The sequence below is a fragment of the Olea europaea genome, chromosome 10 (assembly GCF_002742605.1).
Source record: "Olea europaea var. sylvestris chromosome 10, O_europaea_v1, whole genome shotgun sequence".
Lineage (NCBI taxonomy): Eukaryota > Viridiplantae > Streptophyta > Magnoliopsida > Lamiales > Oleaceae > Olea > Olea europaea.
Window position 1 is genome coordinate 9,254,356 of NC_036246.1, and position 14,451 is coordinate 9,268,806.

Below are 14,451 nucleotides of genomic sequence, written 5' to 3' on the forward strand. Positions count from 1 at the left end.
TTGTCAACAATTTTCCATAAATTTAACAAAAATGATTGCTATTTAAATTCTTTAACAGCAGGAAGAATTTCAAAACTTGTAATTTCTAACATTTTACCAAAGTCAATTTCAACGTCAAAATCTAATACCCTCAATCATGAATAATAACATAGAAAAGTAAAAGCAGTGAAAATCAAATGTAAAATTGTAAAATTCCATAACTGATTGAAGAATAGAGAATGGAGATTGGATATTGAAGAAGAAGGTTTATTTGGATTCAAGAATAGAGATTGAAATTTGAGATGGAGAAGGGTTTATTTGAGTTTTGTATTCTAAACGTGAAGAAGAAAAAGAGAGTTATCATGAGGTAAATGTAGAAGAGCTAGGGCAAAACTACAGATTTTTTTTTATTTAAAAATAAAAAGGAAAAAGGTCAAAAGAAACCCCACATTTCCCCACGTGGGTTCGTCCATGCACACAAAGTAAATAAATATTGTGATAACTAAGAAATTGTATAGTAATGGCTCAACTACTATTTGTCATGTTCAAACACACAAAATAAATAATATTGTGCTAACTATGAAATTGTACAAGAAGATCATGAATTTCATGTACTATGTAATAGCAATGTTCACGACTGTCGTTGTTGAGGAGCATTGGTTGATGGGTTTTACTAGATATCGGTACTTCACGAGTATCTGTCCATAGATTTTAGTAGCTATATGTACAAGTGTAGGATGTTATAATTAAAAGAGCAACTAATCGTGGCTCTTGGCACAAACAACGTCCTAGGTGCATGGGAGATTGGGCAAGTGGGAACACCAACTCCTTGTTTAACCATGAGACTTGGCACACCTTTAGGGACCAAGTCATGATGGTACGAGTTTGCTCCTCAATCAAATGAATCTTTTGACAAACTTCATTTGTTTTCGAGGTTGAATGAGGATGTTACTTATCAATATTTGGCTAATGTTAATAATAAATTGCGTTTCATGTACAAATTTTGTGAAATCTATAATAACTATATACTTATTCACATTTTTTTCTATATATTTTTAAATTAAACTTATCATACACAATTTCCGTGCATGCTTTTCTTGGTTGGTAACCATCGAAAGAATAAAATATGTTTTGACATTTTTTTTTAAAAGAAAAATAACGATAATGCATTTTTTCGAATGCATGATATGATATGTCAAATCCGCACCTCTTCTCTAACTTTAGGGCGCAATATGCCTATATCTTTAACAGAAGAGGCAAATTATGTATTTTTTTTTTTTTTTTTAAAACGAATGATGCGATTGTTTGACCATATTAGCCATCAGGGGACCACATTTACAACTTGCAATTATGCAGCTTTAGATGAATACCCCAAACGGGAAATTTCTTTCATCATCATCCTGCACTTGCAGGCACTAACTAAGCATAAATTATACTTTCAAACCCAAACAAATTGACAAATTAGTATTCAAATGGTTCATAATAATTAGATCTCATTTTTATTAATGAGAAGTGTTACATGTACAAAATTTTTGACAGATTACCAACTGACAAACAGTCATTGAATGTTAGATACAAAACAAACTTAAACGAGCCAATGCAATGCTGCCACATCATCATCAGTCATGTTTCTGTAATTTTTATCCTTACAAACAATTTTATTCTTTATTAAGGCCTTATTGAGTCGCATTCTTTTAAAAAGATACATTTTCGAACAGTGATTTAACATCATTTTTTGACCACACATATTTTATAAATCTACTATTATAAAATACATTCTTTTAAAATAATGTGGCTCAAAAACACACTAAATCATTGTATCTTCGTCACTCAAAGACACATCTCCACTACCCAGTAATCAAGTTGATCAAAACCTAAAGAATTGTAGCAAAACATTTGAAGTTGTGAAAACCTCAAAATCTACCGGCAAGAAACAGTAGACATGTGCATTAATAATGTATAGATGATGGTGTAATCTATGGCATGCATGTACTCTATACTATTCCATAAGCCGTTATGTTGCAGTAGTGCCCACTTGTTCCCTTTGGGACATCAGAAAGATAAAAAGCTAGTAAAGAAGAGAGAGAGAGAGAGAGAGAGAGAGAGAGAGAGAGAGGAAAGAATTTTAGAACATGCTTTGGATCTATCGACATTCTCGAACATGAACTTGACCACGTTTCTATTTGAGTTTTCTTTCTTAAGAGAACACACACAACATGACCACTGTTCTCCTTCCCAAGATGAAGACAATAGTTTTGCTACAAATCATAACAAATCTACTTCAGCAATTTTCTTCCCCATAAGCACACTCATTCTCAGTATAATAAAAAAGATTTTAACGATCGACGAGAAATATTTTGCATTGATTAATTTCACAAATGAGAGAATATAGATGCTTCTTGAATACAAAAGTAAGTGCAACACAAGAAAGAGGTGAGAACTTGGACCAGAAAGAAAGATGCAGTCTTTAATCTTGAAGTTTTGGAAGTACATTCTTAAAGAGAGTGGATGTAGTAAAGGCCAAGCGGTGTATTTGTGTATTGAAAATGGTGAAACTTCAGAATTTTCTTTCTTTCCATTGTATCCCAGAATGAAATAGCACTGAATTCAAGAATTCAAGAAGAGTGAGTTGCTGCAAAAATGCTTCAGGTGTTTGTACAATGAAAACAGAAACAAGGAAACCATCATCAGAACAACAAAGCCCACGAAACAAGAACTAAAGCAGAATCAAGAAAATTGCAAAATGCGAGAAACAAAAACCTAGAATTGTAAAAGAATTCCCGAGTAAGCAGAAGTCTCAAATTTGAAAGGCTAAATACCAGCACTCGTGCATGATTGATGTTCCCAACTCCCTAAGCTAGATACAAAATCATAGAATAATAGCATAAAATATTAATTTCTTCAGCTCCCCAAACTAATTAAATTCTCAGTTGAATCATCTTCTTCTTGTTCTAGTTATCCAGGTCCAGTTAGGTTTTCTTACCAAGAGTGTGCTTATTGTTATGCATCCAGACCTTCAGCACATGTCTTCTAATTCCAACTTCGTTGCAGAATTGCTGCACCAGCTCCTCATCTTCTTTTTGAATCTTCCACCCCAAACGTTCAGCCAAATTCAGCATCTTGTCTTTCTGCTCTTGTGTAAACTTGGTCCGGAACCTTTTCTTTCCTGCGCTGGCGCTGGGGTTGGAATAATAGTCCTCAAGCTCATCTCCTGATCCACTTCCTCCGCCGCCTGAGCTTGACGGCAAGGCGAGAGGTAGTCTCTGCTGCTGCGGGTGAGCGACGTGGAGGTACCCACTTGGGCTTCTGTAGCTGAAATGCCCGTGTGGATGGTTGGTAAGAAGTAGCTGTTGTTGCTGGTTCTGGTGGTGGTGGAGGGCAAAAGCGGCGCCTACTTCAGTTTCCCTGCGGTGGAAATTCCGGTGGCAATTGCAAGCAGCGCATTTGAGTGCATCCAGGCTTCCCTCCTCTCCCGCTGCAATAAACTCGCCGCATCCATCCACCGCGTGGCCGCCGATGCCCACCGCGTGATTTTTTAAACAGTCTTTGTACCTAGGCTTCCTCAACGGAGTTACCGCGGTTTCAATAGGGCTCGGCATTTTAGCTGGCCGAGTCGAGTTAGAGTCAAAACTCGGTACATCTCCCACTTGGTCCTCCTCAAACTCCATCCTTTTTAGCTGAATTCAACTCCTTAATTATCATCTATTGCCTATTTATAATGGTAATACACATATTACGTCGTACTTAACCCTACCGGCTACTTGCAATTGCAGGTTTTCTTCAAATTCTTTTTTGAAGATTAAATTTTACATTTTTAGGTTAAAAAATTGAAGAGATAAGATAATGAAAACTAGAAGAAGAAGAAGAAGAAGAATGGCATGTGTGGACAAAATTTTTCCTGAAAATGTACAAGATTTTTTTTATTTTTTTGTTACTGTTCGAGCAGTGATAAGTTAAACGATTCTTGCCATTGATTTGAAGTATGACTTACAATCTGTTTTTTTCATTTCTTTTAATATTAAAATAAATTGGGGCCTTTTGATATTCTAGGAAAAGTGTCCATATAAGTATGACATAATTTAAAGTGTTTGACAAAAAATATATATACATGATTTTTTTTAAAAAAAAAAATTTGTGCATAGTGGAAAAAAAAATTAATAATAAGCCAGGTAAAGAATTTTTTTTCAAGTCAAAATTAATAATTAATTTAAAAAACACATTTAGTGGGATCAACTAGAGCTGCACAAAAAAATCGCAAAACCGCAAATCGAATCGAAACAGTTGAGTTGAAACTGTTGATTCGGGTCCACGTGGACCCGTAGTTTTTTCTCAAATCGAACCGAACCTTTTCAAAATAGTTTGGTTTAGGTTTTAATTTTCAAAAATCGTACAAAACCAAACCAAACCATTTTTAATTTTTTAATTAAAACATTGATTTTATTAACTTAAAAATTTTATAACTTTCACTTTTTAGAAAAAAATATCAATTTAACAATATAAATTACAATCAACCTATTGAAATAATCATGAAAAGTAAATTAGGTTCATTATTATTGCCCTAAGGTTTAACAAATTCACAACACATATTCTCATCCGATATCTAAACTTAACTAAAATTATTCCAAAATCATATTAAATGAAATGAAAGAAAAGCATACATTTTCAACAATTCAAATTATAATTTAACAAAACTACGTCAGCAAATCACGCCAAAAGTTTCAGAAACCCTAACATAAACCCTTTCTCTTTTCTCTTTCAGTAAGTCTTTGATTCTCATTCAAGTCATTTTTCCATTGCTCTTCTTTTATTTGTTGTTTTTGAATTTATTATACACTTGTGAGTTGTGGTTTGGATAGAAAAATGACTTTTTGTGTGCCTATATGATTAATGAACTTGTTTGTGATTTGGAATGAACGAAGGAAGGAAAGTATTGATTGTATGAAAATGTTAAAGTTTACTAAATAGTACTACTACCTTCTACTTTCATAAAATAATTAGAGAATGAAATTCGACAATTCCCAATAAGCTAAAACTCTATCAATCTTTATACATCTAAACGTATCCCATTCAATTTATATTTATTATCCCATTAGCAAGACGAAATGAATTTTAACCAAACTATAATAACATTATATAACTCTACATTCACCAACCGCTATATGACAATATGAATTTCAAACAAGAGAAGGTAAATAAAAATGAAGAAAAATATATTTGTTATAATAACATCTTTTAGCAACTAGTTTGGAAAATAATCTATTCATGTTAACATCATTAGATCTTGTTTAAACCTATATGTTAATTTATGTTAAATATATTACTATAATGTCGATAGGTAAACTGCGGATTAAAATTGAATCAAATCGCAAATTACGATTTGGTTTGGTTTGGTTTGAAAAATAAAATGGTTTGATTTGATTTAGAAAAATTTCAAACTACATAAAATGGTTTGAGTTTAAAATATAGCACAAACCGTCCAAATAGAATCGCGTTCTCCCCTAGGATCAACAACTTTCAAACAATAAATTTATCAACTTTTATCAAAATTTATTTTAAATCTAATTTTAGTTTACACTAAATCTGGACAATGTATACAATTCTATGTTTATTTCAGCATAAAGTTTTTGGAAAATACTTATCGTAAAAATATTAAGTCACTATTTGGTAGAGATGAAGTCAAATTAACCATATATTTTATGAGAGGTAGACAAAATGATCAGATCAAACAAGAATCGAACTAAATCGAGCTATATGATTCGATTCTACAAAATAATAATAATAATAATAATAATAATAATAATAATAATAATAATAATAATAATAATAATAATAATAATAATATTATTATTATTATTATTATTATTATTATTATTATTATTATTATTATTTTATGTGTATAGATATATATATAACAAATCAGTGAATCACAAAAAATAAAAAAAATCTAACTTTGTTGGTGACTTATTCGTCTACATTAGTGAATCATTGTTAGTAGACAATATTTTGTATGAGAACGGAATTTGATGTTTGTGTATTCAAATTATGAGTATGTTTTGTTTGAAATTGAATGTTTGATGTTTATTTTTTGATTTCTGCATATATTATTTTTGGATATAGTGACAGATTTTAATTTGCATTGATCATTTGAAATTTTAAGTAATGAAATTAGAATAGAACAAAACTAAATTAAATCAGAATTGAATGGTTTGGTTCTGATTTGGTTTCAGATTTCCAAAATAAAAAAAAAAATCATTGATTTCATTAGAAAAAAGAATTATTAATTCATGGCTTCATTCGATTCTCTTGAAATTATAGCCAAATGGAATCATATTCACCCTTATATTTTATTAAATTCACTACTTTTCAATTTCATATTTCATAATATATATAATCCAAATAAAAAATCTGGTTTGCCTTAGTTTGGTGTTGATAAAAAATTAAATTTTTAATAAATTTTTATAAAAGTTGAGAAAGTGTGGCTAAAAAATAATGATTAACAATAAATGTGTGTTTAAGCTTAATTGTTTAACCCAATTTTTTAACTGAATCAACGGGATATATTATAATTATTTTAGTCATTTGCATAATTTTTAAATTGAACTATTTTATTAAAATGAAATTACTGTTTTTAGTGTATTGTGACTGCATGGTGAGATTGGCAGAATCCCACGGCAAGGGATTGTGGGGGTAACAGTGCATTGTACTGTATATATCTGCTGTGCAGCTTGCAGAGCAGACGAGTGAGGACACTCGCCACGCGCCAAAAGGTGGGCCGTTCAGCATGAATTTCCATCCCTGACATTTAAAGGTATCCCCGGGCGGCGCGTTGAATGAACGCGCAGCCGTATACGTTAGGGGTTGGGTATATTTAGCTACTAGGAAACAACCCGTTTGTTTCCCTTTAATTTGTTTTACATTGCCCTTGTTTGAGCCCATTCTTTTGAGAAGAATGAATTTTTAAATAGTGTATTGATGAAAAATGTGTGGTTAAAAAATAATTTTTTTTGATTTTACGTGTAATATTATTTTATTGAAAAATGTGTAGTTAAAATAATATCAAAACACTGTTTAAAAATGTATTATTTTCAGAGAATGGGGCTCAAACAGGATCATTATTTCTTATCAGCTGCTCATGATGAAAAGTTTTATCTTATCCACTTCAAGAGAATCATACTTACGGTTCTCACATTTGAAAAAACTATAAATAAGGCTCATCTGCCATATCAACAAGTAAGCAGTCTTATCTTGCTCATCGTGGACAAGAGAACAATTTCATATTTCTTATACTCATTTTCAACCACATATTCATGTAATAAAATATTTTGTAAGCAAATTTATTATTATTTTTATTTTTTAACCACACTTTCTCTAAAAAAGACTATTCAAAATGTTTTTTTTTTTTCGAATATAAAGCCACCTAACAAGGGCTAAATTGACTCTGCATTTTTAGTGTACATTAACTTTGACATTTTGTAATGTTTAGAAAATTATATTTAAATAAGTATTGTTCAAATCAATGACCATGGTTGCGGCCATATCAAACAATGTTTAATTTATATCCCTTTGGCCTCCATTCTCTTTCATTTTTTTGTTTCTTATTTATAATCACACAATCTTTTATAAAATATTATTAAACGTAAATCGAAAATTTTTCATTTTTTTTCAACCACATATTCTTGAAAAAACACTATTCAAAACATTAAAATTTGAAAAAAATGGGGACCAAACGAGGGCTTAATGTCAACCACAATATACATATAATAAAACTCATTAGGAAATTCTTATGTTGAAATCATGTAAACGTACGTTCTTGCTGATAAATAATAATAATAGTAAAAAGAATATCGTTTCCACGGTGTCTTAGATTATAGTTTAAATTGAATCCATTCGAATTTAAAAACGAATAAACACACAATTGATATTTAAACTTGAGTAACTATGATTGCACTAATTTATATTATGGCCATTTAATTAAATATGAAAGGAAGTTTGAAGAAACTATATTAAATAAGAAAAGAGTGTTGAAATTGTTAGTATTCGTTATAATTCTCAAATTCTACCTTTCAATTCAATTTATGCTTAGATTAACAACCAATAATTTTATATTATTTAATAATTTCTTTCGATTAGAATTAAACGTTTTGTTTACATGTGGTTCTATCCTATCTCAAATTCAAACATGTAAAAATGCATTAAATAGCAAGATTATTCGCAATGATCGTACGACCTTATGTTGAGTATCCATTATGGGTTACATCTATCCGATCGTTTCGAAAATAAAATAAGCCATACACCCATTTAAAAGTTGACTATTCATTCAAAAGTTGATTAAATCATTAACACCAATCAATCAAATAGAAATTAAAAAGAAGAAATCTTTGACTGCACCAAAACCCCAAAGTTTAGGGGTAGCAGGTGCAATTTTTCCTGCTAATTTCTCTGGTAAAATTTAAATAGTTTAATGTTTTGAATATTTAACTCTACATTTAGACCATAATCTACACTTATGTTGAAGGACGAAAATATTTTCATCATTCTTTATAACCCCCTTGAGTTTCCTACTATAAAAAATTTCATTTCTAAATTTTGTATTCTCTTTCTCCTTAAATAAAGAGAGTTTACAATAGTAATTAGCATGTTGTTTTTCTAAATTCGAAGTGTTGCTATCCCATGAAATGATTATTATGGCCCCGTTCGGTACCTATTTTTTTTAAAATGCATTTTTCTATCTTTTTTTTTTCAATCACACATTCTTTATTAAAATAATATTACACGTAAATAAAAAATATTTTTTTTTATTTTTCAACTATACATTTCTCATCAATTTACTATTTAAAAATGCATTTTTACATAAAAATATCTCTCAAACACCCTCTATATCTTAGGAGACTGTCATTCAACCGTTAGCACCGTTGTTGGGCAACGTCATATTAAGCCCTTGTTTGATCCTGAGGGAAAAAAAATGAATTTTTGAGTAATGTATTGATGTGAAATGTGTGGTTAAAAAATAAAGATTTTTTTTATTTACGTATAATATTATTTTATTGAAGAATGTGTGGTTGTAATGATGTCAAATTACTGTTTAAGAATATATTTTTNCAAGTATTTGCAAACTGCAGCAGGGTCCCGGAACTGACGGGGTTCATGTGATTTTCTTCAAGGTGCCATGAGATTGGGGTTCATGAAATTATAGCTATAAATTTCACCCACACACACACTATGACACTACAGATTCACGCTCTACTGTCAGCTGGAAGGAAATTATCAGTATATGATTCTACATTTGCACTGAGCAGTGGTCGTATTTATAAGATACATATATAATGGACAAATAATGTTTATTTGATTCCTTCACACGTTATCTTCCTCAGCCAACCTGTTTTGTGCCATTCTTTAGTTTACACGCTCACCTTAAAACTGCTAAAATTCCAAATGCATGCACAGGAATTAGGATTAATCTTAAGAATGCGAGTTAACTAACTTTTACTTAATTCGAAACTTAAGCCATACACGCCCTCCTGTTTGCAAAGGATTAAAATAAAAAATCTGATTTTAATTTAAGTTAAAATCAGACTATCAATATTAATCATATCTTTCATGGGTCCCATAACATTTAACCACACGTTTCAAATTTTTTTATCACATACCAAAAACCCTCTTAGTATTTGTTCGGTTAAGCTTTAAAGTGATTACGAGCTCTTGGTATTCAAATATACAAGGTGAAATGCAATAGCAATTAGGGACTCCATATTCTTTTTCCTATTTTTTGACCACACAGTCCGTAAAAATTCACTATTCCAAAATTTATTTTCTCCAAATTTTAATGGACGTCGAAGAGGGACTTGGTAAAACGGTGCCTGATGCATAATCCAGTTTGCCTCCAAAATCAAGTTGTGCGATGGGTCGACTGTAGAGGCTTGTGACCCCTGTTTGGTTGGGGTCCTCATTCCATTTTGCAGAGATTTCGCTTTCCAATAGGGTTTGTGTAATTTGAAAGTTAGGGAAAAAGGGAACGAGATAGTGACTAGACGGAGGGGTGGGGAGGAGGCTGCTTCCCTTTTCTAACACTTGCCCCAAATAACACCATTAAGACAACAACAAATACTTCTATCCTCGCTATACAATTTTATTCACACGTTTATTTATATGTGTACGTACAGAATTGATCTAATGTCCTCCGCTAATATGATAATGTCTACCATTGACCTATCAACGGTGGTCATTATATCTCCTACCACTATGGGCAAGAGATCAATTATGTATGTATCCTATTTTTTTATCTTCTTTTCATGATAACATTCATAGCTAGATTTGATAAGACATGATGCATCAATATCACATGCACGACACAATTTTGTTTATCAAACAATTTAAATTTATTCAATAGCGCCATGAGCTCTAGTTTACATCTGTTAATCTCTTCGATACTAATACTATTGAGCCCTTGTTTGATTTTTTTTTAATTACCACTCATTTTCAATCACTTATTCTAAAAAAAAATAAATCATTTTTGCATTTTTTTCATAATTTTTTCTACTTTTCATTTATCAAAAAACCAACTTTGCATAGATAATAAATTTAAACCTTGTAGTCAAGCACAAAATATAAAACAGAAAGAAATGAATCTTCTCTCATTTTCTACTTAATAATAATAATAATAATAATAATAATAATAATAATTGAGACTTTAGTTTAAATGAAAATTACAGAGTTGAAGCATGTGATTGCTGCAGAGAAATGAGTACATCTTAGAATTTCTTATTGCACAGGCAGGGTCCCATTTTGGAGAGGAAGACAATATTAATGCTAAAACCTATGCTTAGGCTGACAGAATCAAAAGCTTCCTGTGCTACCGTAGCATTCAACTTGCATCAAAATGGAAAACTTTTCCTTAATGTATCATTACCTCTTCCACATCGTAACTGGCTGCAACTTATACAAAAAAGACTTTAGGGGAGGCTCTAACTTTGACCACCAATATTTCTAATAGAGGTAAACCAAAAAATTCTTTTAATTTTCCCTTTTTCTTTTGCTCTTTAATTTCCATTTTTTGTTGTTCTTTTGCATTTTTTTTAATTATCTTTGTATTTTTTTTTTATCATTTAAGGTAAAAATAAGAGGGCCATTTAACAGTCTTTAATAAGTTTTTAGATGAAAACCATCCAAAGATGGAAAAAATCTGCTAATTTTCAAAGGTCAGGACAAAAAAAGAAAAGAAAAAAAGATTGGGGTTAGATTTGCTACGTTACACAAAGATTTGGAACAAAAAGTGCAATTTACCCAAAATGATATACATTATACTTTAAGGGAAAAATTGATAATTATCAAAGTTCCAAGTTTGATTTTGAGAGGTAGCTAAACATTATTTAAATTGCAAAAATCAGGTCGTAATTAAAGATAAGATAATTTATGAAGATGAGATTAGGATTGTGTCTGACGAATTTATAACAAAACTTTGATATACTCTGATTTTCGAAATTTTATAATAAAAACTAAACAAGAGGATGGACATATTTAACAGTTCCAAGTTAGAAACTCCAACGTATGTCCAATTTGGCAAAGCCCAATTCGACTAATTTCAAGTACGGCCTGTAGACAACTAAGGGAGATTTTATGCACCAGCCCGGAAAAGAAAACCAGGCACAGTGGGAAGACAACATGAGAACAGAGAATGTGTTATGAAATACCACTTGTTATGAATTAAGATACTTTACAGGGATTCAAATTAAATATGTATTCTCAACATTTTTTAATGTCTACTTCAATGCATTGTGATGGAACAATTGCACATATATTGCACTATTAAAAAATTATTAGATGAGAAACATTAGGCTCTAATCATAGATCAACTACAGAAGGAAGAAATTTGATGCTGGCACGATTCGTACAAGTGTTGTTGTATAAGGAAATAGCATTTACCGAGAAGCACTTTGTTCTCAATAATAATAATTTAGAATTAATTGGAAGCATTTGACAAATAACAGTACTAAGACATTTATCGTCATACTAACTAAGATTTATTAAAAGTTTGAAATTTAGGTTTCACTAGCATTAATAAGATAGAACATTTTGATTGTTTGATCGGAAAATTATGTTCGTGATTTAAAAATTTGAGGTGGTAGTCTAGCTAACTTCATATCATATTATAACAATACGCAATCATTTAGTATATGTATTTATTAGATACAAATAATATCTAGATACTCAACATGAAGGGTAACGTGCCCATATATGACCCTAATTATTATTTAGAAATACAAGGAATTAAGCCTTGATTTAGATGGTGGATGTCAATTCGTTGATACTTCCTGAGAATAAACAATACAAGGAAATTCATTGGACTAAAAATTTTTTTGGTTCTTCAAATAATATTTATTTAAATTTTGTTTTGCATCATTATTGATTCAATGGTAGTCTAATTGATCGTGTCAAATAATAAATGTTTAGATTATTGAACTTCTAGTTCAATACATTTTTTGCTTCAATTGTATCAATATTAGTTTTGAGTCTTTTATTTCCCCATTTAAGGATTAGTGACAATTTCAATAAAGTGCTTGAACATATAAAAGGAATTCAGAATAATAGCCTTTTATAAAATATCTCCTTCAGATAACATAACAAATGCTCATCTCTAAAAATAATAAGGCAATAATGCACTCTCACATCCTATCGATTAAAGGTGGGATATTATATGGTAGAGTTATGCCATTTTACCAGATTATTTTACCAGAATGAGATTGTCAGAATGAGTTGGCAAATTGTGATTGGATGGTTGGAAAATGTTTTTGGTCCAACTACCAATGAAATTTTGTCAAGGGTTAATCTAGCACAATTCTGATAAAATTAATCTAGTAATGTAGCTTAACTCTATATGTTAAATTCACTAGATCAATACCCACCACCATTATTTTCTTTAAGGTTTTGCAACCGAATAAATGGACCTAGTAAGAACCCAAACAATTATGAAATCTGATTCTAAGTAATAAGATAATGGGCCTACTAACTTTTTTGCTATACTAATTTATTAAAAAAAATAAAAAAAAAATCATTATACATGTTTCACATCATGGACACACATGGGGATGATGCATGTCAAATATCAAGTATATTATTTGGCCCTATATACCCAATAGTCTGGAAAACCTGACTTCTTTTGGAAATAATGATCATCGAGGCCTTTGTTAATTCTTAGTAGTACATTTTCTGCGCTACCAATATGTAGATAAACATCAAACAATTGACTTACACACCAAGCCCTACTTTTCAAATAATACTTTCAAAAATCAAATTATAACTATTTTTTTTTTCTCAAAAATCATATTTTAGTTATTTTATAATTTAAAAACATAAATAACATAATAACTAAATCTCAAACCTAAAATCTAATAAATCCATCATTACTCGCTGCAACCACCATAATAAATAAACCCACCCACCATAGTCAGATAGCGCCACCGTAACCTTGACTACAGCCGCACTGTGCCAAGAAGAAGTGACGATGAGCACCACGCTCGGTTCGTCGCTGTGCAACCCCGCGCACTCAATGGTGAATATAGGAAGAAGTGGTGGCAAGAGGAAGACTTATGGTAGTTCTTGTCGTGGTGCAAATATTAGGAAAAGAGATGGCTTCGACATAGATTCTTCCGTTGCTCACCACTTTGTATGATTTTGGGTGGTTTGGGGTTGATAGTGATTTAAATCTAAGATAGGAGTTGTGTTTTCAAGTGGTTTGAGAACGCTGCTACACGAGCAGCGACGACGACAATGGTTTTGCACGAGTTCAGATGACGGTATAATGGTGGTATTGTGGTGCATTGTGCGGTGTTATGTGTATGGTGGTGGTTTTTTGATTGCGTGGTAGTGTAGTGCAGTGCTGGCAAGGTGTTGGGGGGTGATAGTTGTGGTGGTGGTTGTTGTAGGTATGGGGTGGGAAGAGTGTTTGTAACCAATTATTTGGTTGATTGTGAACAATAAATTGATTATTTTCGGACCAATATATAATATGTGATCAATTATTTAACATTGTGACCAATTAATTGAATATTTTGTGATCAATAAATAATATGTTATCGATAAATTGTGACCAATAAGATAACCGACAACGGAAGACATTCTACCCAATAAGGTCGATACTTCGAATCTTGCTTGGAAGAAACGGAAGATATTGTCGATAAATAGAAGTACGCCTTGTTCATTAACATCTCGAAAATATTCCGCCATAGTTAGGGCGGTCAAACCAACTCTCATACGAGCTCCAGGTGGTTCATTCATTTGGCCGTAAACTAGAGCCACTTTTGATTCTGTAATATTTTCTTCATTAATCACTTCAAATTCTTTCATTTCCATGTAAAGATCATTTCCTTCACGTGATCTAAAAAATTATAAAATTTGTGATTTGTGGCTTATAAATAAATTGTGACTTGTAAAATTTGTGATTAATGAATAATATGTTACCTATTAATTTGATAAATT

At 31.1% G+C, this 14,451-nt stretch overlaps 1 protein-coding gene across 1 annotated transcript; it reads right to left on the reverse strand.

Annotated features, from left to right (window-relative positions):
* Positions 1 to 2,593: 2,593 nt before the first annotated feature.
* Positions 2,594 to 3,905, reverse strand: LOC111401167 (zinc-finger homeodomain protein 1-like). The gene has a single exon (XM_023028778.1). It carries the CDS (start codon positions 3,645 to 3,647, stop codon positions 2,949 to 2,951), a length of 699 nt encoding a protein of 232 aa, XP_022884546.1. The 5' UTR covers positions 3,648 to 3,905; the 3' UTR covers positions 2,594 to 2,948.
* Positions 3,906 to 14,451: the final 10,546 nt, after the last annotated feature.

What these genes read in the sequence shown, in the direction of transcription:
- LOC111401167 (XM_023028778.1), bottom strand. Translation starts at nt 3,647, where the DNA reads ATGGAGTTTGAGGAGGACCAAGTGGGAGATGTACCGAGTTTTGACTCT.